This window comes from Octodon degus, unplaced genomic scaffold, assembly GCF_000260255.1.
Source record: "Octodon degus isolate 3935 unplaced genomic scaffold, OctDeg1.0 scaffold00281, whole genome shotgun sequence".
In the NCBI taxonomy this organism is placed as follows: Eukaryota; Metazoa; Chordata; class Mammalia; order Rodentia; family Octodontidae; genus Octodon; species Octodon degus.
Window position 1 is genome coordinate 793473 of NW_004524857.1, and position 25229 is coordinate 818701.

At 41.4% G+C, this 25229-nt stretch overlaps 1 protein-coding gene across 1 annotated transcript in view; it reads right to left on the minus strand.

Moving 5' to 3' along the window:
- Positions 1 to 25229, minus strand: part of Cdk14 (cyclin dependent kinase 14) — a 546799-nt gene that overhangs the window by 32997 nt on the left and 488573 nt on the right. Inside the window, exon 12 of the mRNA XM_023707130.1 lies at positions 12257 to 12305. Within this exon, the coding sequence (XP_023562898.1) occupies positions 12257 to 12305 (49 nt within the window). The remainder of the gene's footprint in view (positions 1 to 12256; positions 12306 to 25229) is intronic.

Here is a 25229-nt window from a genome sequence, read left to right on the forward strand (position 1 = left end):
TTCAGAACTGGGACTAATTCTATTTTTACAACAGACATAAAACAAATAGGAATATAATTTACAAGCTCATTCTTTATTATCTTGAGTATAATTTCTTGGCATAGTAGGAAGGGGTATTTTCAGGCAGATTTTTAACATGAGCCCCAAGCTGGTAGCATGGCACACACCACTTTTACACATCTACTTATGTCTTAAAGTCAACAACATCAGAATAATGCAAGAGAAGACATGATCTGAGGATCATGTGTGAATGATTCATGATCATGTGTAAATACAAAAGTGTTTAAAAAGAATGAAATGGGCCAGAGATAGAGCTCTGACGCAGAAGCTCCTGCCTGGCAAGTGTAAGGTCCTGAGTTTGATTCTTGGTACCAAAAAAAAAAAAAAAAAAAAAAAAAACCACTAACTAAATAAATAGAAATACAAGAGAAGAACATCTCATCTAATTATTTGGGAAATTACAAGAAAAAATATCAAAGGAATATTTAGGTCACTTCAAAACAGTTTATACACAGGCATTATTTGTATTCAATATATGAATAGCTACACATACACGCACGTGCACACACAGACACACACACACACACACACACACACACACATCCCAATTTAGGAAATGGATACAGATTGAAACATGTAAGTCCATTTGCTAAGTTTTGTTTTTGTATTTAGGAAAACCAGATGCAAACGCGCTGAAGCTTACCTGGGAAACACCAGCGCCTACAGGATCAGTGCTGTCAGAAGTCATCACTATAACTCCCTTCTGACGGCTATGTTTGATATTCAGCAAAACCGAAGAACTTGCAAATCAAAAATGTCTTAGGTATTGTGAAAGAAAGTTCATTCTTATTGAAGTATTTAAATTTTATTAAATTTAACTATAGTAAAAATTAAACGAAATAAAAAACCTAGTTGCTCAGTTGTGCCAGCCACGTTAAATTACTCAGTTATCACAGGTGCCACAATGCAAAGTAAAGACGGAGGACGTCTCCATCGAGGTGTAAATGCCCACTGGACGGCACCGCTCAACATCCTCCATGCACTGAGCTCTACTCTCAAAGCTGATACACCGTCTTCAGGGAGTTCACCTACGGGGAAGCTCCGGCTCTCCAGATGAACAGTAGAGGCTGGATTAAGCAAATCAACGAGTGCAGCTACAGAGAAGGAGCCTAGCTCAGGGATTCACTCTACAGAAGTGATGGCTTGTCAGGGAGCTTTAGATTGTAGGCTAATGTCCACAACACATAAAAGATGTCTCTGAGGAAATTCTTCTCCTTTCTCCGAGAAAAAGAAGAGACATGAGAATGCTTTCAGTGGTCAGAGGGTAAAGTAAGGGATACTGGATAGCAGAATTGTAAGATAGGTAAGTCGAGCCTCGTGCAACTACCAAATAAATTTAGAATTATAGATATAACTTAATTCAAATTCTAAACTTTAGTTGGGGTGACTAAAATGCTAGACAAATGCAAAATCCCATTTGTATTCATCTTAAAAAATAAAATGATGCACTTAATCCCACTTGGAGGCAAACACCCAGGATCTAGCATAATCCTTAATTAAGTAACCTCCAAGATGGCGGAGTCAATATTCAAAAAAAACCATAATCCAAAGAGATACCTAACATAGCAGAGAATTAAAATAGAGGGCAGCTCAGGCTTCTGTACAATAGACATTATGATAGATTTGCTAAGGATGAAAAAATATACATCTATATAGTCATTTATCTCACACGTTTTATGGAGATAAAGAGCTGCACAATAACTTTTTTTCCCTCAGGGCATGGTGCCCTCTGCAGGCCACATGGAAATAACACATGTAAAAACAGTTGTGTCCAAGTTAATGGGAGTCATTAGGTTGGTGTGTCTGAAAGTCTTTAAGATCAAGTTCAAGCTTTTAATAAACCTTACTTCTTCAAGTGACATCGGTATGAAAAATAATACATGCTACTTTGGAACTGTGGCATTTGCCTTCAGAAACTTGAAAGCATCTTAAGCCATTTTTCCTTAGATTTAAGTAGGAATGGCAGCGTTGGAAAAGAAAGGAGGAAAAATGGTTGATGCGGCTTGACAGATTTTACTAACACTGCCAGAGCACCAGCATCACTTTTGATTTAAAACTCAACATATTAAAATTCTGCTATAAACTGTGAAATAAAAGCCAATGAATTCAACCAAATATACAACATTTTACACCTAAGAGTTTAATCTTTTAAAGCCTGGCTTCAATGAAATGGTCAAAATATGGCTTTAGAAATGAGATCTACCCTTCATTTTCACTGCAAATCAGTCCCTCTGCAACAGCCCTGCCATAACCACACCCATTCACAGACACAGACACAGACACAGACACAGACACAGACACAGACACACACACACACACACACACACACACACACACACAGAGACACACACACACACACCCCTGGCCTGCTTGCTGATTTAGATGCTGAAGACTTAGCTGCACAAACATCACAAGGAGGAGGGCTGATTTAATTGAATTTATGATCAAATGTTTTCCATTGCAGGAAGAGTGGAAAATCACTTATGGGGAGATTTAAATAATTTAAGGGAAGTTCTCTGGCATTATATTTGTATACTGGGCCTTGTGGGATTAAACACAGCTGAGGACTAGCAGAGATTTCGTAGACAGATACACAAAGATAAGCTGTCTGACAATGCAGTGAGGAGAGGGCCAGAACACCTAACCCTTTGTATTATATTTCTACTCTCCTATGTCGCATGCAGGGACTAACAACACAACACAGGCACATGCACACAGGCACTCACAGGTATCCAAAGACTTCAATTGTAAAGCATCACTACATTTTTCTGACATTCCCCAATGTTTACATTATAGTAAATGCTCTTTCAAGTAAGACAGAAATGACTGATTTGGGAGTTGTGGATGTGTGTATGTAAAGCACTTTCATGTATTTTTGAATGAAGACATAAAATCTACTGCTGAATCACTCATATGATGGCTATAACAACTTCACATGGCATTTGTGCCGTAGGGTATGGACTTTGCTCAGTGTCTGAAAGCAAACCAGTCGTCTTTGGAATCCCCTGGCTGTTTTCCTCCCTGGTGATGACAGGTACAAGGCCACATCCCAGGCTTTCTTCACTGTGTTTCCAGAGATAAAGCACCTGCTCTCCTCATTTGAATGTAATAGCAAGAATTACTTCTAGTCTCACCATTAAAAGCACTATGTCAAGTAGACATCCAGGCCCCACAAGCCCCGCTCAGGCTCACCCGCCCTTTTGTGTATAGATGGCACAGTGTAAAAGTCTAACAGACATGTGAACTTGGTATCAGTGATTTGCTTATGCATTTCTTACATTCTAATTAGGAAAACTGTCTAGGAGATGTGTTTTAAGATTTAGGATAAATCACAGTTTTACATTAATTATGTACAATGCTATTTGTTAACATTATTGCTCTTAGGAAAAGCAACTGTTGGGAGAGGCAGAATTCTGCTTATACTGGTGATTGAGCAGCTCAGCCTGTGCTCCAGGAACACAGAGGACGTTCCAGGTGTCTGGGGACCCTGCAAGGGGCACTGGCTGTATTCACACACAGTCGCTTACATGTATTGGATAAGACTCTGATGGGGGAGGGGTGGGCAAGCAGAGAGTGCTGAAAAACAGAAAGCAAGCAAACTAACGTTTGTCAAAGGACTGCAGTTGGTAAGGGGCGCCATATTTTACATTCAAACTTTAGCTAAAGACTAACAATAATCCTGCCAAGGGGTTTTAAAAATTCAACAATTGAGGCTTGGACAGACCAGTGAGCTTCCTGAATATTAGAAGGTTCAGTAATGGATCAAGGTAAAAACTTGGCTCTTAGGGTAGCAATCGTGACACTTGCTTCAGGCATTTGCTTGCCATTTGGCCCAACAGTTAGATACATATGTCAAACATGAATAACCCAGTAACTATATCCTCATCATGAATGGAAGTTGAGCCCCAGTTCTACAAAAAATATCCCCCAAGGGGAGGGGGCTCTGTTTCATGACACCCAGGTAAGGGAAAAGGTGGCACGGGCCACCTTGGGAACCTTTGTGTTCCCGAGTACACAAAGTGTGAGACTGGTTAAAATCACCTCTCCCTCCACTGACTTCTTATGTTCATCTTCATTTTGAGCTAAAAATTCACTATATTCTCTTTCTTTTTACTTTTCTTTCTTTCCCCTCTCCTGTCCCTCTTCTCTCTTTTTTTTTTTTCCTTTTTTCTTTTTTTGGTGGGGGAAGTCATGACTGGTGATTGAATCAAAGGCCTTCACACTGAATTATGTCACCAGCCTCCTTTGAAATTATATTTTATTTTGAGACAGTGTCTGGCTAAGTCCCTACGTTACCCAGGGTGGGCTTGAATTCACTACCCTCCTGTCTAAAGTATTTTCCTAATCAAATGAAAATGGTATAAATAAATATTGAAGGAAGGGATCAGATACCAGGTGTTTCTTCTAAATACAGAGAAGTAAAAATTTCTGCATTTCTGTTTGGCTTCACTTTCTAAATCATGGAACGTGTGTGTGTGTGAGTGTGTGTGTGTGTGTGTGTGTGTGTGTGTGTGTGTGTGTACGGGTATGTATTCTAAGCTTAAGAATTAACATATGTACCCACAAGGCCCAGTGAGGGAGTCCTGACACTAGGTTTGGGAGGCTCGTTTGGAACACTGAGTCCCTTCCAATAGTTTCTCCTGTGAGGGGTGCGATACCACTGCAATATTTCCTGAGCAGAGTGAGGGAAGATCAAGGCAAACTGGAACAGCAGCAGAGAGGTGAATTCTTCAGGGAGTTCAAAAAGGGTATAGAGCTGTGTGTCTAACCCCTAACAGTTCCCAACAGAAGAGAGAGAGACAGAACACAGAAGGAGAAAGGAAGCGAGAAGCTTGCAACGGGTAGCTCCCCTCAGGAGGGAACCGCGTGGCTTCTCCAGGGGACGAGAGGGTCAGGGATGTCTGCTTGATGTTCTTTGATATTTCCACAATCCCCTTGCAGATTTATTACGCTTACTGGGAACTCCAGAGCTGTTACTTGTTCAGAGTATTTACAAATAAAAGATGCACCTGCTTCCCAAGAGGAATATAAACCTCATGTCCTGCAAACATGCACTAATAAATAAAAATTAAAATTAAAAAAGAAAAAATGAGAAAAAAAGATGGGGTGAGAAGCAGAGACACAAAGTAAGATATCTGCATGTTGAGTGTGAAATGTAATCACTCCTTAGTTCATTTCCAAACCATCAGATGCCATGCTTGCGTGACACTGGCCTCAATGGTTCACGCAAAGGCTTACAGCTGTGCTACAATATGCTAGCTACTAACTATAGGTGACTCTTTACAACTGAATTAATTAAATTCAATAAAATGACACATGCAGTTCCTGAATCATTCTGGTCATGTGTCACATGGCCAGAAGCCATACTGGTCTAGCAGCTATCACTCCGGATGGTGCAGCTATAGAAAGACATCGGACCAAACTTCCAGTCATTATTAGCCTTGCTGAGCATACCGTCTTTTTCCTCTGTGCTAGGGAGGGGATGTGATTCATCCCTCAGCCCCAATTCTGAGAGGATCTATGGTATCTAGGAAATGTGGGCACATCAGTCAGGCCTCTGCCTGCCTCCTGAGGGGCCTGAGAGCAGGCAGAAGGGACTAATATCTGACCTGGCTCAGGCTCGGTGTGCTCCGTGCTCTGCTTCAATCCCATGTTGCCTGACTGCCTAGGAACCCCTGGCACCACTTGTAGGTAGAGTACCCCCAGAAGCTGTCTCCTTGCCAGCTCCTGACGCCTGTGAACATGGGACTTCTATGGCAAGAGGGACCTTGCAGAAGAGCAAGGTGTATGCCTTCCAATGGGGAGATGAATGTGGGTCATCTAAGCAAGCCCACACTAATTACATGAAGCAGTTTAGAAACAGAAAACCTGCCCCTGATGGAGGGAGAAGACACAGACAGGGAGGAAATCAGAGCAATTTAAAACTGCTTTGAAAAGGGACGTGACAATGTGACTAGTAATGCAGGGAGACTGATGGATCTGCTGGAAGTTCTTGGTTGACCTCAGCTCCACCCCCGCACAGAACACAATTCTGCCAAAAACTCAAATGATCCTCAGAGCATATTCCACCAGAGCCTCCAGATATGAGCTCCAACACCATGATTCTAGCTCCATGAGACCCAGATCAAAGAAACTAGCGGGGCCCATCCAGACTTCTGCTGGACAGATTGAGAGATAATATGTTTGGTACTTCCTGCCAATTCATTTGCTGCCATTTGTTATGGCTGGGCTCCACTTTATACTGGGAGAAGCAGAACCTCAGTGCGCACTGCTAGAATCAATTCTGAGGAACAGTTTCAGAAAACACAATTTTATCCTTCTCCTGTAGGGAAAAGGCAGCCCACCTGCCCCTGGAAGCTCTTTGGGGCTTCAAAGCAAGCTGGGCTTTATGCAGTAAGGAGCTGTATGGCAGAAGGATGGGCTTAGCTGTCCCAAAAGCAGCACACATTTGCATAAACTTAGACAAGGAGCCCACCACACAATCTGAAAGGATGAACAACAATGGCTGCTGCCAACCCCCAAGTCTGGCATGTACTGTCAATTAGGGAGAGAGAAGATGGACTCTGTCTCTCCATCTGAAAGGGAACAGAAACATGCCAGACAGACAACTAACAGCAAGGGGGTGTCCCTGGCCACCACTGTGGGGTGGTAATGACAGTGAATTCTTTAGCTAAAGAGAGGGAGGGAGGGGATAGAGCAGGGAGCAAGAAAGCACAAAATGATAGGGGACCAAGAGATGAGGGGACAAGTCATCCGTGGGGCAGTCAGAGCTGTGTGGAGAAGGCGACATGTCTCACTAGCAACCTGTCAACTCTGGCCCTTTGACTGTCACCACCCAGCCTTCAGCTCACTACTGATGCAACAAAGGTCTGAGTGTGGTGTGGGTGAGCGGGCGGGTGGGCAGCCTGCTGCCGTCTCTTTCCCCAGGAGATAGAAAATCAGGTTTCCACCATGTTCTGGTTCTGAGAATGACATCAGGTCCCAGGAGAAATCCTACCATCCAAAATTGTGAGAATAAAATAGAACTAGGTTGCTAGACGCCTACATGAACACCAGAGTTTTAAAAACTGATAACACTGCATTCCTTTCTCAAGATTCAGTGTGGGGCACACATTCCATGTCGTAATTTTCAATGACTCTGACCACTTGACTTCACTAGAATGTTTATTTTAAGCTACAAAATGGAGATCAAATGGCCCCAGATACCCCGAAAGCCTGTGAGGACACATGAGGATGTGACACTACACAAAAGCACATTCTTGCAAAAGTTTGTCCAAATGTTACTTACCCTTGCTACCCCCACATGAGAATAATCATTAGCAAAATGGTTGGCCCTTAACTAGGTGTGTGGAAAATGTTCTACGTTTATGCTGCTGCTATGACTAGTGGTGAGACCTAGCTTGTTGGAAAATTTACCAATTTTCTTGTAAGACAGTTTGTTTTTGTCCTCCTGGAATCTGTCCTCAACCTGATTTGGACACTCTTTAATTCTATCTTGTTTGAGGCACTCTAGGACACTACCCAGAGGCTCTTATTTCAGGTTATCCTTTTCTTCTTTCAGGCATCCAACCTGCAATTTTTAGAACTGTTCTCTGTTAGGTGGCAAGGAGTTGTGGGTCTAAATAACACCACTGTACATAATGTCTCAGTAACTGGATTAGTGATTCACCCTTAAAAACCCGAATGTTTCCATAAACTGCTCTCAGCTGCAACTTCCGAGCAAGCAGGTGGTTGTGTTGGGCCCTCAGACAACGCCACACACGGGCATCCAAGGTCAGGATGAGGAACCTGCTTGGGCCTCACTATTCTTGAGAACTGCACATGGTCAGCAGAGCTGAACATAGCTATGTTTCTGCATTTACTACACATTTAAAGGTAACTGCTTATGGGAGTTTTTAGGAGAAATCCAGTTGTACTGACTAACAGGAGGCGTATTACAAGCACTAGTGTGGAGGGGCTGTACCACAGAGCCTTCCGCCGATGGACCTGAACCTGCAGCTCTGGGCGGCTGACAGTCACACCCACCTTGGAGGCCGAGGAGCTGGCATTCCCCGATGTTTCCTTTAGTCACCCTAATAAACCTGTGCGCTCAAAAGTGAACGACATATGAGAGAGTCTCCAGGTATTACATACACTAAAACTGCTACTTTGAAGCAAATAGATTTACAGCAAAAATAATGAACAGTGGGAAAAATGTGAAAGTGGAGAAAGAGGATTTAAAGACCTGACTCAACTCAACTGCTCCTCCTAGTGCACCAAGGATGTTCGTACCTTGCTTGTGTTTCTAAACCGGCAAGGAAACGTATAGCTCTAACTTACTTCGCAGTCTAGTGTTCTGTTAGGCAGGTATGCGTGCTGCTGGGGAAGAGTACGGTAGAGCAGTCTGGATCAGCTTAGCACTACAGGGTACAGTGGAAAAGAGTATTTAGTTTCTCGAGAAGGCACTGGCTTAAATTTAATAGGATACATCAGATATGACAAAAAGAGAAGCACCGTAGTGCACCTCTATAAAATGCAAGTTAGGTTATGTCCAGTAGTTTAAATATATCATGTTTTATGTATATGTAGCACAGCTTCTTGGCAAGTCATCTTTAACATGTCTTGAAGGATAAACACAGAGTCAGATAAAACACTGGAGGGGGGGAGCGGCAGAGCACAGAGTTAGGAAGCGTTTCAAAAGCTTCCACATTAGGGCCTGTGATTGCTGGCATGCTGAAATACAGCACAGAAATATTTTTCTTTTCTGATTTTGCGTTTCCAGAAAGATGGCTTCACAGCTGTGCTTCTGCACTTACTACACACTTAAAGGTAACAACTTATGGGGGTTTTTAGGAGAAATCCAGTTGCACTGACTAGCAGAAGGCTTATTACAAGCACTAGTGCGGAGGCAGCCCCAGGTGGGCCCACACCCATTCCTAGCCTGAGGACGGGCTTCGCTTCAGAAAGGCACACCCGCCGTTTTCCAGCTCTCTCCTCTGTGACTTAGCGGTTTATCCTTAGCTCTCATTCCGATACTTGCAAACCTCCCAAAATGTTTAGCTGTTAAAAAGTTCCAAAACAAGCAAATGTGTTCCTGGAATCCTACCCTTGACTTTGCTGGAGAGTATATACTAAGGCTTCTCCTCCAGCCAAAATAATAAAAGATCTTTTAAGTGGCTGAAATTCTTGGTTGATTGCACATACATGCCAACGTCAGACAACTATAAATAGAGAGATTTGGAAGAAAAATAGGGAGTCTTTATAACTCCAGTGAAACAAAACAGAATGTTTTGAAGGCACTCAGAAAATAATACATATTTTCCTAAAATTAAGATTTGTCTCCCTTTAGCCCTAAATCTCCGTCTACAGGATGAGTTCTTATGTACCACGCACTTCCAGTATGAGGGAATACGAAGGGCTTTTTCTTCATTATGGATATAAAATTGTAATTCTCAATTCTATCATTCAGACTTCTTTATAGCTTGGCTAGGTACTGGATCTTTTGAGATTCCTTCCATCACCACTATATTTTCTTAGAATACTAAAAAAAAAAAAAAAGGCTTGTCAAAGGATAAAATTACACCACAGTTGCTGATACAAATGAAGCCAGCAGGGAACAACATGGTGTTATCTGGGGCAGATGTGGCCCCCACATGAACCGGGTCATTTACCATAGCGATTCCAAGAAACCTACGGATTCGTTTCTTGAGAAATTCTTACTCTCTTAAATGAGTTAATACTCCCCCTAGCTTTAAGAGCTGGGTTAAAGCATATCTTTAAAGGCATTGACACTTAATTTTCAATGGCAACATACTTTTTGATATTAACCCACCTATCTTATATTAACCCATCTAAATTAAGTTCAAATTAGTTCTTGCAAATTAGTTATCGTCACTTTGAACCTATTACCATTGTACAAGAGAATTTACCAGTTGCTTCAGTTTAGCAGTTGTTTTAGACAAGAAAATTGGTTATCAGAATGGAAAAAACTACTCCCTGTCTAACAGTCTTTTACTGCAGTTATTTCCACTTTAACTCTTAATCCTCAAGGAAGAGATGTCAGAACGGCAACGATGGTTACAAGGTTCATTTGGAGAAAGAATCAATAATCTAATTAATGTCTTTGGATTCTCAGTTCTCTCTAAAGTTTACTGAGTTTAAAGGGGGCTAAAGGCTAATGTCTGTGTTACAGATTCAGCACTTGATAACAGCAGAACAGAAAGGAATATATACATATTTCATTTATGTTGGTACAGGGCCTCACTACGCAGCTCGGACTCACAGTAATCCTCCTGTTTTTCAGCCTCCCCAGTGCTGGGATTACAGGTATGCGCCACCATGGCTGGACTTGGTCACCTGCTCAGCGGGCCCTGAGGGGAGGGGCATGCAGGACCAGTGATTGAACCCTGGTCCCTGTGCTTGCCAGAGTAGGCACTTAGTCTGCTGAGCTATCTCACTGGCCCAGAAAGGAATATTTTAATAATATCTTAGTGATGAGTTTAAGTAACATTTCTGAGACAAACCCTTAAGGCAACAAAAACTAAGGCTAATGGGAAATTTTTTAAAAGTGAGAAGCTGAACAAGGTATGTTCATAGTTTTAAAATCTTACCTCAAGCTAAGCCCTTAATATTTTCTCTAAAATATTTAAACAGTAATTTAAGTGGGGCCCAATTTTAGAAATGAATTTAAATTAGTTCTAATTCTAAATTTCTCACAGCCTATTCTTTGCAACAGTACATAGCTGTAGCTGCTATATATAATTTGTCAGACTGTACTGAGACTTCAAATATAGGGTTAAAAATTTAGCTGCTTCTCCCCCAGAGTGAGCTGCGATGGCGACTGAGGCTGGGCATGATGGTGCACGCCTGTAATCCCAGCACTTGGGAGGCTGAAAACAGGAGGATCACTATGAGTCTGATCTGTGTAGTGAGACCCTGTAGACCTGTACTAAATACATTTAAAAAAAAAATTCAACTGCTTTAACAAGAGTTTCTTCACAAAGTAGTTACTTAGTTGGACACAACTTTTGAACAATTATGAGAGAAATATATCTAATTATGTAATTAAGGTGGTAACTGTACACTGTGTTATATGGCATACAAAAGCATTTAATTAAAACATGCTAGACCAGTAGTTAGAAAAGCAGGCATAGAACACTCCTTGCAGAAGGTGGAGACCAGGGGAGACTCCACAGTTTGAGAGCTGGCTATTCAAATGGCAAATGCTAAGGTCCATATTAGGCAAAAATGATGCTAGAGTGTTAAGTACAGATTCGGTACAAGTACATGGCTAGAATCTTCCAGTAATTCATTTCAACAAATGACTGTAATAACCTGCTGTAGAACTTCATGTACTCGTCCCCTCTCCACTGTCTCTACTGGCAGCAGTGATTAAAAGCACTGTAGATGTGAAAAGGCTTTCTTTAATTTTTATTTTCACTACTGATGGTGTCCAAAATTAAACATGTCATAACAGTAAAATGTGAGATCTTATAAATTCCCTACAGACAAACTGTTGTTATGACAAAGGGGAGTTTATTTAATTTAAGAAGTTCCAGTTCTCCAGCACAATGTTTGCAATGCGGTGCCTGCAACCCAGAGGGAGTGGCTCCGTTCCTCTGCTTTCTGCCTCCAAATAGTCAGGCTTCTGCAAAAAGACTTACATAACTTTCAGAACCCAGATCCTCCAACTTCCTGAAATTTTGAAATGAGTAAATAACACTACTTAAACAAGGTCAGAGGGGAGAACACAAATACAAAAATGGAGCAAATATGCTTCAAGTGCCACATGTATCCAGGGTCCTAGCAAGGCTTAGGGGAAAAAGCAGACTGAGAGATTTGAGACATCAATTTTTATCTAACTCAAAAAGTCAGCATGAACTCATTTAGATCAAAAAGGCAGTCAGTATGTTATATTTTATAAGCATTCAGCTGATACTGTTTCTTGGAATTTAGTTACAGGCAGATAAACCACAAAACATTTCAGGATTTGCAGTTCTGATGCAACAGCTCATGGCTCTAGAGACCCAAACCCACACTGAATGTTGGCTCAGTACAAACACTATAGCCAGAACACAGGGCTTAATAACAGTGCAATAGTTGAATGAATAGATAGATAATGGCATGAATAAATGAAAAAATGCCAGGACAAACATCAGGTAAGTTGTAAATACTAAAAAGGAAAAAAAGAACTAGCAAAATCTAGGTAAAGACTTACTTATTCCATGCTTGTCTAAGGTTTTTAGAGCTGTACAGGGTAAAGCGTTCTGAAATAAAAAAGAAAAATGATAAACAATCTTTGTATGCAATGTAAGAAAACTCAAATATTAAACAAGACAATGTTCTATTTAATCATAGGGCAGGTTATAAAGAATAACTGGAAGAACATTTTAACAATGAAGCACTATTTTTGTTTATTTATAACCTAGTTTCTTCAGTAATTAATTCTTAGAACAGCCAAGTTTTAAGTGAACTAAAATTAAAAATTCAAATTCAAAATCTATAAGCTGTAAGTAGATTTGGAGAACACTGACATACTGGTCAAATAAGATCATATGTTTTTCTATGTCTCTGGCTAAATATAGTAATGCTGGCTTTTCTTTCTCAGGATATAGTTGCTGGTATTCACAGATACTCAAAGCCAAAGTGCTCATGTCCTGTACTGTGTATTAATATTTATCATTGAATGACCTTTATTATATCTTTTAAAATTAAAAGAACATGTCTGTTTCACCAGGTTGAACAACAGTTTGATTGGACCAGATACTATTCTCAACTGTTCCCTGCTTTCCACTCCTGTCAGCACAATTCTTGTTGGCTAATTGATAGGTCCCTTTCTATACATTTCCTTACAAATACATATATCAAAAATCCATGTATACAAGCATATATATTATTTCACGCTTAATAGATAGGGCCAGAATAGGGCCAGCAAGGAAGATAAGCACTCTAAGCGCCTGCTTGGCAAGCACAGGGACCAAGGCTTGATCCCTGGCAACACATGCCACATCAGCCCGGTCCCGGGTGTGCTGAGCCAGCCACCAAGTCTGGGCAGGGTGGTGCAGGCCTGTAATCCCAGTGCTGGGGAGGCTGAAAACAGAAGGATCACTACGAGTCCAAGCTGTATAGTGAGACCCTGTACCAAATACATTAAAAAATAAAAATGGATTGTAAGATAAACATTACTCTGAACCATTTGTAGCATTGTAGCCAATAATTGGGATATGTCAATCGGAATTGAGTAAGAACTGCCTATCAGATTAGTAAAGCACAGTCCTCCATTTCTTTATCTGTCTCTGTCTGCCTGTCTGTCATTATTGTGTGTGTGAGTGTGTGTGTGCATGCGAATAACATCAGGACAGCAAACTGAGTGGGTCAGATATGGGTGGCAGCAACCAATGGGAGAGAATACAAAGGGAAAGATGAAGGAAGCCTCCTTGTTTTGGAAGAGCTCCAGTCTTCATTGGCCATTGCTTCTGGGCAACCGATTCCAGTTTCTTCAGCTTCCAATACAGACCTGTGCTGGCAACCCAGTGAGCTTCCAAGCTCTGGCATTGTCATGGCGCTGCATTCCTGATTCCTGGGGTTCTGTAGCTTCCACTTCTCTGGGCTGAGCACCTACTGATGTTCCAAGTCGCTAGGGCACAGACAGCCCTTCTGGATTCTTCTGCCTCTGATCTTGCATATGGCCACTGTGGACTCTTCCATGTCTCTTCCTGAGAGCCTACCTAATAAATCCCCTTATAAAAGTATACAGGTATTTTCAATTGACTCTGATCCTCTAGAGAACCCCAAATACAGGCATAGAATCATAGGTAGTCTTTCAGATCAACAAAATGTATGTATGTAAATTGTTTAAAAGTTGTATAACATTCTCTAGGGTAAAAGTACCATTAATTATTTGATAAACTTCTAAGTAGTTTCCAGTTCCTTTATGGCAACAATGTTTCAATAAATATTGTGGCATATCTTTCTTATATAATCATTTCTGTCATGTAGACTCCCTAATATAAGGCTGCTTGTCAATGTTACATGTTTTACATTTTAACAGATGCTGAAGATTTACTTTTTATTTTACCACCACAATGAAAAAGAATGTTTCTTTCTGTACACGCTTCCCAGAAACAGTTATCATTGTTTTATGTTTTTGCAAGTCAGTGTTTGCTAAAACATTCTTGGGCTTCTTCTTAAACATTCTCTGGTCACTTTGGTCATAGACAGACTGGATATGTATATGACATTGGTCCCACAAGATTATAAAGGAACTGAAAGATTCCTATTACCTAGTGACATCATAGCCCTTGTGATTTTGGAGCACAATGTCTGAGGTCATGCTGGTGTAAACAAAGTCACTGTGCAGGTAGCTGTATAAGAGTGTAGCACATACAGCTGTATAAAGTGCAGAACCCTTGCTAATGATGGAGAAAACAGTACTGAATAATGTATTGACTACAGGGTGCTTTTAGTTGTTATTTTTAGAGTGTGCTCTTGATACTGACATACTGAGGAAAAGTAGCTGGAAACAGTCCCAGGCAGGGCCTTCAGGAGAGATTCCAGAACACACTGCTGTGACAGGAGGAGGCAGCTGTGTACGTGTTGCTGCATCAAAAGGTCTTCTGGTGGGATGTGGACACGGAAGACAGGGACAAGGACAATCCTAACCCTATATGTAGGCCTAAAATAATGTATACATTTGTTTCTTAGCATTGAAGGTAAAATAATTAAAAACAGAACAAAGCTTATAGAGTAAGAATGTTAAAAAGGTCTCTGTATATACAATGTGTGTTCTAAGCTATGTGGTATTCCAGATGGCTCAGAATGGTTTCAAAACTTCAGTCAAGCATGGTGGTGCATGCTTGCCTACAATCCCAGCTAAGGCAGGAGGACTGCCCTGATGTCAAGGCCAGTCTGGGCTATGTAGTGAGGCAAGGCCAGTCTGAATTACACAGTGAGACCCCGTCTCAAAAAAAGTTTTACAAAATTAAAAAAATTAATAAAGCAAAAATGTGACAATAAGCCAAGGTTAACTTACTGAAGCAAGGAAAGTACTGGCGATGAATTTACATACGGTGCAGCACACAATACCTGTGAGGTCCAGGGCTGTGTGCAGTGTGCAGCAAGGGCCCGGGACTCTGCTGTTGTACCTACCAGCCATGCAGCACCTCCAGCCCTGCCAGCCCCATTTGCCAAAGCTCCACACAGGTGCACCATTTTTTTTTTTTTACCCTTACTGTGTTTTTCCATTTTTAGACACACAAATACTTCACCCTGCTATAGCTTCCAGCAGCATTCAGTATTCTGGACATGTCTTATAGCCCTGGAGCCATGCCTGTCCCATACAGCCAGGGGTGTGGACAGCTATACCGGCCAGGCTTGTGTTAAGTACATGCTATGTAAACACACAAGGACATCACCTGCTATACCTACCTCTAACACACTGCTGTCTTTAGGCAACAGATGACTCTGTGTGTATATACTTCCATTTAAATATCTGGAATTCAGTTTATAATATGGTATGATATAGTTCTCTCTTTTTTTTTTTTTTTTGGTGGAACCAGGGATTGAACTCAGGCCCTTGCACTTGCCAGTCATGCACTTATTCTACTGAGCTATCTCTCCAGCTATAGTACTTGATTTAAGAAGGCCAGGGAGTTATGCTAGAATGATGTAATAAATCAGTCATTCTTTACAATGATACATTTATTCTATACCATTCTAAAATATACCAGAACTGGATTCTTTTATGCTCACTGACTTATGCTAGTGCCATAGTATTTTAATTAGAAATGCCTCTTATGACCTTTAAGAAAATATCTGTTCTTACTAGTATCATTTTATAAAAATGATCAGGGTGTGTTTGAGCATTTTTTTAATTCAATAGTGCCACACGTTTACATATTTAACATGTGTTAGGGGTTTTTCTCAGGCTGAGAATACAGTTATGAACGAACCCCAGCACCATCTCCCATGGGCGAGGTGGAGTGGGTGAGGCAGATATGTAAATATACACACCACCATCACTGCCACAGTCAACAAGAACGTGAAAGTTAGTATTTGAGAAGGCAGTAAGAGTTCAAGCAAAGTAAAACAAGGAGATGTTTTCCTGAGGCCAAGATGCAGAGAGCACAGCACCCAGGAAAAGGGGTAAGAAGGACAAGGAGCCTTTAAGAAATGACCCAGGCTTCTTTTAGGTAAGGATCTCTCCAAGTCTTTCTTTGTTTGAATAATACATTATAGGAGGCAGGACCAGAAGCAGGGAGATCAGCAAATGGTTATTACAACTGCCTATGAGAAAGGCTGCGTGACGAGAGCTATGTAAGAGAAATGAACGCAGAGAGAGGGTCAGATCCTGCTGGATCGAGGGTGTGAGAGCAAGGTAGGAGTCAAGGATGACTCCAAAGGCACTTGACTATCTTTAATTTCCAAGTTTCAACCATGTGGAATTTCATACAGAACTTAAATAGTACTCAAAACAAATTATTCACGATAACTCAAAATGTATTTAAACTGGAGTTCTCACAGAATTAGAAAGCTATTAATCAAGCAGAGGTAACTGACAAAATATGTAACAGCCTGGAGGGACAGGCATTGACCCATGGAAACAAACTAGACATCACAATTGTGTGCACTAGCCGAAAACCAGCCCCAATTACAGATACCCATTGTCCTGAAGCTACTGGCAAACCAACAATTTGTTTTTATTTGTCATTAACGATTGTGTGTTTATTTGAGAATGAGGCTTCTATCATCAAAACCATTCAAAAGAATATACACTTTCTTAATCTAGTCTCTACTGGACAGCACAAGATATACCTAGTTAGGCCAGTTAGTAAACAGAATGGAAGATGAAAGATACATTCTAGGCTGGGGAATGAAACGAGAAGGAAAAGAAAAAAGGGAAAAAACATTTTGTGTAAAGTTTTACAAATTATTATCACAATTCAAAGTACAACATTAAAAAGCAAAATGTATTTTAAAATTAATTATAGCAAATATCCTTATAAAACAAATACGATTCCTTTAATTTTTTACTTTCCATGAAGCAGTTTTAATAACTTGCTATGATTTCAGGAATGAACAAGAATTCCATCATAGATAAAATTAATAGAATCTTGCATTTACAAGTAAATTATTCTTAGCAATTAATGGCTCTACATAAGTATTAGTTCTAGGAATTGGCTCTATTCAGAGCTCGACAGGATACGCTAATAGAATTCTCCCCAGAAATATAGTATGTCCAGTGTAGCTGTGCACAAAACCGACAAAATTGACAGTGAACTGTGCCATATGAGAGTTTAAAAAAAAAATGAGTAAGAGTGAAGTCTCATTCTCAGATTTATCTTCTATCATTACTCACATAGAACCTTGATTCTCTTAGTAAATACTGCCTGGGCAGTGGCCTGGGCGAAGCTGCTGCCGGTGACTTCCGGACAATGGGCACAAGAGGTGAGTAAGCCCTGGTTATAGTTCAGTAGCACGGAAATATTATGTACAGACTTACAGACGCAGCGTGGAAAACGCTACAGTGTGGATATAGAAATAGTTCTCAGAGAGATGAGAGCCAGAGCCATTGAGCACATCTGTTTCTTTTTCCAACGAAGACACGATAAACTTAAACAGCTGTAGCTAGCTCCAGGAACAAACCGGACCTCATCACTGTGTCCAACAGCTTTCAGGTCTTAACTACCAGAGTACACAATTTCAAATGGAGCCATTTCTAACGTGTTCGGCTGTGCGTATTGCATTTATAATTAGACTAAAATATTATACTTAAAAAGTGGCTTTGACCATGAATAAAAGCAATGTTCCATTAGAATGAAAGCAACATAATTACCCATGTAAGGTTTGGAGACAAAACAATGTTGACATTAGTCTCCTAAATTGACAACAGCTATGTTTCATAAAATAGTCAACTGTGTATGACTTTACCAGATTATCTGAGTATTTGCAAATGAATGTTTTACACTGTTCACCTTCATTTCGGTTTTCTCCCACTTGCTATTTTAAGTCAATTTTCTCATTCCAATTATGTTTAAACTAGCAGTGTAGAGTGTTGTTATTTAAAGCACCGGCTAACTCTGGCATAACTGAGGAGTGTAATTAATTTAAACCTGCAGGCTGATTTTCACCTTCTCCTCTGATGGCAGAGACACTGCGGAGGATGAGCGCAACCCAGCTGGAGCCCAGGGAGAAGAGCCTGCCGAGAGGAGACCACTTGCCATGTGACATGACGAAGCAGGGGACACAAAGCTGGAAAGGTTTTCTCTCCAGAGGAGTGTGCTGACGGCCTGCAATTCCCTGACATTCCACCGCAAAACAATACTACATGTTGCAAAGTCTCCCAGCTTAAATGAGCTACACTTGATATGGCTTGAGGCAGTATAAAGGCAAACTGTAACTCACATGTGGATAAAGCCCAAATTGGATTTTATTCATCTGGTTATAAGTATGCACTGTCTACTCCAGAATAGTAATTTAAAATAGTCTCATCATTCTGTTTTTACCAATGTCTCATATCTTCTAAGGTCCTGCTGTGTCTTAACTTCAGTAACAGGAAGACACATGAGTAAAAATTAAACCAACTGAGGAATAAAAGCCTCATGTATGTACAAGTGACCTGAAAGGCTGCGCCACAATCTGTAGCTCACACTTTCCTCTTGGGAGCAGGGACACGGGTAGTAACTGGGAGGAGATTATAAAAGGCCAAAGTTCAGTATAGTTTTAAAGAATGGACTCCATGTTATACACTATAATACATCCAAGAAGTAAGCATTAATTTATAAATTAACATAAAAATGAGTATGTCTGAATGTCATATTCAATTCTGGATTTTTTAAAAACGACGAATTCTCCAAATCATGTATTCAGTTGTTCATAATTTAAGGTTAGGGCTATCCTGAGCCAGTAAGACAATAGCAATGATTTAGGCAAAGAACTGTGGTTATGCTAAAGGGCAAACCCCCTGAGTGGCAGAGGTGTGGACTGCGGTGCCTTTCTTGGGATTGCTTTGGTGGAGGAAAAAGGCTCTAACCCTTTTAAGGATGAACAATTAACATGGCTATAAACTTCTCTGGTTACATTTCAGGCAATCATTCCAATTGTTTGTTTCTGTAACAGATAATATATTCAAATACTTTTGCATAGAAGGCACAAGTATTCATTCATTTCATAAATATTTATTTTATGTCTGCTGTTGCCAGGCATTGTGATTAGCACAGAGCCTGAAACATACAAGTGCAAGCAGCTGATATTAAGTTATGCAGACCAATGTTAATGCCTCTCCAATAGAAGACAACTACATTCACAAATATTCATATAATTTTGTATGCATATTTTAGTTTCTTATATTTAGTAAGAAAAACCTAAGCCAGCAGTGAATATGTGTTAATATTTTGATCAAGATATATAAAATACTGGATCTATAGTCCTTGGAACAGAAGACAAAATGTATGTACAGCAAAGCAGAGTTTACCTTGAATAGAGAGGGTCAGATAAGTTCCAAATCCTTCTCTACTCAATATATCTGAATTCTGAAGGAGTACAGTGACAGCAACAGGCATTTTTGAAGCACTATGTTGCATAACTGTATACTGTAGCTTAAAATACTTGATGTTCCCAGACATACGGTGGCTGAGGTTTGACACAGCCCCAGCGTTATTAGCAGAGAGGCTCTGATGTGACAACTGTACTGCACTGTCACTCAGAGGTGCCACCTTATAGCACAGTGCAGCCATCTCCAGTCCTGAGAACAGAGAGATGCGGCATCTGTACCTGCCTGGATACAGCAAATCCTTCTTAATTCCCAGAGAGGCTCTTCTAAAATGAGTAAATGTTCTCCTATGTTCATTAAGCATTCTTATTCCATGGCATACATACAAATCCGGGACAAAGTGTTCAAAGCATCCGCACTTTTCTCAAGCTAAAAAGTCACAGAATGCTTCTCTCTCCATAGTACCTGTTTCTCTAAAGAAGAAAGCGAAAGCAGTTTGGCTTCAACATATTACTCAAAAACAATAAGAAATTTACAGCTTCTGGAAAAGAAAATATAAAAAGTCTCTAATGAGGGAAAGAGAGCAGCGGAGAGAGGCTCTGGACTTTCGAGGGCATGTGGGAGCTTGGAGAGGACCAGCGCAATCAGGTGGTCCAACTGCTTCAACTCCAAGCGAGCAGAGGGAGGGTAGGCCGGCCGTGGCCTGAGAGCACCGCGCAGGGTAGTGGCCAGGCTAAAGGGGATTCTGCTCCCTGTCTACGTTACTAAAGAGTAGGGATACTCAAGCTGCTCATGGCCATTTAGCAGACATTTCCTGCGTCTGATGTGGTGTGCAAATAAGAGCTCGCTTTAATACTCGCAACAATGCTAAGGGATGGGGAAGTCTGATTCTTTCTATTTGGTACATGGAGAAACTGAAGTACAGAGACATTGCCCAACTTGCTCATGTTACACAGGCCCCAAGTAGCACAGCTGGGATTTGAACCTACACTGTTTGGATGTGGAGCATAAGCTCGCAGTACCTGTATCAAGACTCCTCTCTGTCTGTGGGAGAGACTTGAAGCTTTTATCCAGAAGTGCACAGAGCCAGCAAGGGGAAAAACTGATCTAACCCTTTAGCAGCAATAAAAAACATTCACACAAACACTTCCTGCTCCCAATGCCATTTCCACCTGCTAGTAGCATACCTTACCCTTTTATGTCTAGGAGAACAAAGCTTGCCACGAGGAATGCGTGACTCAGGTCTTCAAGTTCTAATGACCCTGGACTTAATAAGCTTCCTGTACCTCAGTTTCCCAAGACTGAGGTAATAGCAACTACCTCCTACTTCACAGAGTTACTGTGAATATACATTAAGAAGATGCATCCTAAAAATTAATAATCAGTATCTGTCAACCACTATTACTACCTTGCAACTGCTATTAACAACAAGATGTTTGAAAAACCAGCTATCTTGTACAGTTTTATATGTACAGGGAAGACAATATAAAGCTGTATAGCTGCAGTATTATAAAGCAGAACTGCCCAGAGAGGAAAGATGCATATTTAATCTTTCCTAAATTACTTCTTTTGAAGCAAAAGTTAAGTGAATACAAATCTCAAATACATGTGGATGCTTTTTAAAATCCTGACATGTAATTCCATGATTCTCTCAGAGCATGTTAACTGTCTCTCTTTTTCACAGTACAGAGCACCGTGTGAACGCACAAGGCTAGCTCCAGCGGCACAGGCATCTGCTTACTTATATGCGATCTTCTTTTCCATCAGGAACATTGTCCATCAGCAACAGGGGGTTCCTGGACAGTGTCTCATCAAGGGCAGGTATGGAAGAAAGAAACTTCACCAGTCCTTACAACTGGAATCATCATTCCTATTATGTTTGCTGATCGGACTTGCATATTTCAGGAATAAAATTTTGCTTTCATGTTAAATAAAGGAAATTTTTTTCTTCATCTATATAGTAGCATAATAATTATTGTTCCATAGCACCTGTCTTGAAGGAGCCCCGCAATAATTGTTTAGTGGTTTTAAACAAAAACAAAACAAATGAATTTGTCTCACTTCTCTTAGTTAGGAGAGGGCTGAAGACCTAGCAGGGAGACTGGGTTACTATTTAGCAAATAATCACCCACCTTCGTGAATAGGGTGGACTTCTGTGTCCCACTGACAGTTGGTGTGAACAGTGAGCTATTAATAGCACTGACACAGCAGAGGCCTGAAGCAAGCCTGCGGTGTAGTCCGCCTTTTGCTATCCCCAGAGGGTCTTTCCATCGTTGCTACCCAAGTAAGGATGACCTGAAGGTCAGCTCGCCACACAAGCATAAGCACCTGAGTGACACGCACTGCTGCACGATGCTGACTTGGGGGTTTTGTTTGGAGCACAAGGAGCAGGAGCAGAGCTACCAGTCCACGCAGGTTCTGGCCCAGTGTTACAATGGGCCATCAAACAGGGCTTCCTCTCGGTCTTTAGCTTCAAGCTTCTGCTTGGGCTACCTGCCCACTTGGAAGAATCCCCTGATAGCATCTGTGAAAGCACTTTGCATACAATAAGGAGCTATGCAATGCACTCTAGTATCATCAATCAAGCTCTTAACATTTCTGCCATTATTCTACGTTTCTATGAATTTTCAGTGGCTGAGAAAGTATGTGACTTCTCAGATTATTGACCACCACTGTTATGCTCTGTGCTGGTAGTATTTGCAGGAAGAGATAGGCACACATCCTACCCTTCACTCAAACATGCAGTCCCAGGTCCCCTTGGGGCATGGAGTCACCACTCTGAAGAGCTGCTTGCAAAAACCCTGGCCTTGTGGGTCTCACCTCTCCCTTGCAGACCCAGCTCTCTACTCAGACTCAAAACCAACCTGAAAACAGCGGTAAATCTTCCTGTTTTACATACAACCAGTTCCCCATCTCCCTTTTTAGATCTTGATTTTTAAAGTAATATTCAGAAAGGGACCCAAAAGTTCAGGCATTATTGAGGACATTTTACATGCATTAAAGACAAAAAGTGTTGGCTAGCTTACGGTGATGCCCACTGCTGTATAAAAACTTATCAAATGGCTCTACTTTAAAGAAAATAATTCCTTCAGGAGTATAAATTTTATATTGCCATTTAATGTTGATCTCTATGTTTTGAGTAAAAGCTTGGTTTGTTTCTTAAATATGGCTGTTATCAAATGACACAAACTGGACAATAACTAGGGATTTTAATACTTTTGGGAGTATATAATGGAAGGGACAAAGCTTTTACTTGCTGATTAGTATTCTGTACGGTTGATTCATTGTGTCAACTACAGAACTTCCGAAGCTTAAGTGAGGGACTCAGCAGGGGGTCAAGGCCCTCATCCTGAACTGCTGCAAGAGGAGGGCCTGGTGCAAGAGCTATGCCTTAGGGGGGCTAACGTGTATATGACATAAGGGAGCAAAAGAGGGGAGGAAGAGAGGCTGCTTACTCCTTTTTGCTCTTGCTGTCCTCTACCACTGTGAACTACTACCCCTGTGCCATGCCACCTTGTCTCAGAGCCAGCTGATTACAGACTGAAACCCCCACAAACTGTCCGCTAAATAAGCCCTTTCTTCCTTAATTTGGGGTGCTAGGTATTTTATCCCAGCAACCAGAGAAAAGTAACTAAGACATATTCTGCACTGATTTTAGTGAAGTGAGGTGTGGAGGCTGACACTGCAAATGACAAGATTGCTAGAACAGGAATAGTGAAACTAGTTTCTTTGGGGTTTTAAAAAATAAGTCTATAATCAGAAGACTTGAAAATTTATTATTGCAGGGGAGCCCCAAAATGGGGAAGCAGGGACTGCTGGTGGCTCCGCTTCTTCAGGACAACGTATCTGGAACCTGGAGAGCAACAGCTAGGAGAGGAGCCCAAGAGAGCAGACATTACCTGAAAACCACGGGGAGCTGACAGAGAGGAAGACAGGGATAAGCGACATGGAAGCAATCGACCACATCGCACAGAAGACCCCACAGCACTGCAGCTGCCGCGGACTAGCCACGCTGGGAACCAAAGTGAAATTAATAACATTTTTGCTCACAGAGAACCGGAGAGCTGCAACTGGACAGAAAGAATCACCTGCAACTGGAACCAGCAAGGAAAATGTGGACAGTGCTTCCAGAGCGGCCTCCACAGTCAACAGCTGGCCAGCGACCGTGGCACCAGCGCTCACAGCTACTGCCACGGAGGGACGCCCCTGCAGGGAAGGGCTGAGACTGAACCTGGGTCCCAGAGCGGCCCGGATGCTTCGTTCTCCAGGTTACCACAGTGGATGAGGGAAGGGCAGCCACTGGAGACTGCCCGCAGGTGGAGAGAGCAGACGGGAGCTGCTGCAGGGGCGGTGAGCACGGACCAGGCTCCCAGGGGGGAGGCCAGGGAGGCCAGGCTCAGCCGGAGCCATCAGGACCTGGAGCTCACGCAGGCGCCTGTTCCCACCGTGAACAGAGCTGTAGGCACAGCGCGGTGCTGGGGCGCACTGCACCTGAGAGCTCCAGAGGGAACAGAGAGGGTCCTGCCGGAGCTCTGCTCCTTAACGCTGCACCGAGGAAAGAGCCACACGTCCAAAGCAACAGGAACTTTCTTTCACTGTTCTTTAATTGGTGTTCTAAATTTTACTTTGAAACATTTTTATGTATTTTTTTAAACCTTTTGAAGGTTTCCCTCCGGAAAATTTTTCCCCATACTCTTTTTTTCTTCCAATTTTATGTATTTCGTACAGGGTCTCACTATGCAGCTCCGAGGGACTCATAGTGATCCTCCTGTTTTCAGCCTCCTCAGTGCTGGGATTACAGGCGTGCGCCACTACCCCAGTCTTGGCGGGGTAGTCCCTGCACTCTGGGCGGGGCCAGCATGGCATGAGGCACCAGGGATGGAACCTGGTCCACTGAGCTATCTCGCTGGCCCTCTCCCCATAATCTTATTGCATTATGTTACCCTTTTTTCTTGTATGAGCACATCTGTGTATGTGTTCTTCTCTTCCTCCTTTTTTCCTCCCAAAATGGTTTACAGAGAGGGTGAAGAACTTCTCCTTTGTCCCATGACAGCCTTCCTACTTGCATCCATGTGTCTCAGCCTGACTTCTTTCTCCTGTGTATTATCACTGATTTTTCTTTTCTTTCCTCCCCCTTTTCTTATGTCTCCCTTTGACTTTTTCCCTTAATATTTATATGTCTTGAAATATTTTCCCATCTGCATTTTTCACTACCAATTTCATATCCAGTTTCCTCTATCAACTCCATCTAAATATGTAATACACTTTTATCATCACGAGGATCCTTTGACCCTTTTTCATAGCACACAGCAGATGTCAAAACAAAACAGCCCCTCTCAGGTGGTGAATGAAGGCAAGAGATAGGAAAAAGAATATTGTGGACTGTCCTGCTTCAAGGTTGTATATGGTTAGATTTTTGGACTTATGTGTAAACGTAAGAACTACATAATTCTTTATGCCTATTTTAAAAAAATATATTCTAATTTTTAAATGTTTTTTGATCATATTCTATAGGGACTCAAAGTTCAACATATCAATACTTGATGAAATATACTTGTTTCATGTTATGCCTAAGATGTTTGATATTCAGACAGATAGTGAGGTTAAGCTTAACAGCCTAGGTTGTATGGTAATAACAATAAGTTTGTCTTCTGAATGGCTAACAACCTAAGTTTGCATACCACAATTAGAGAAAAAGGAG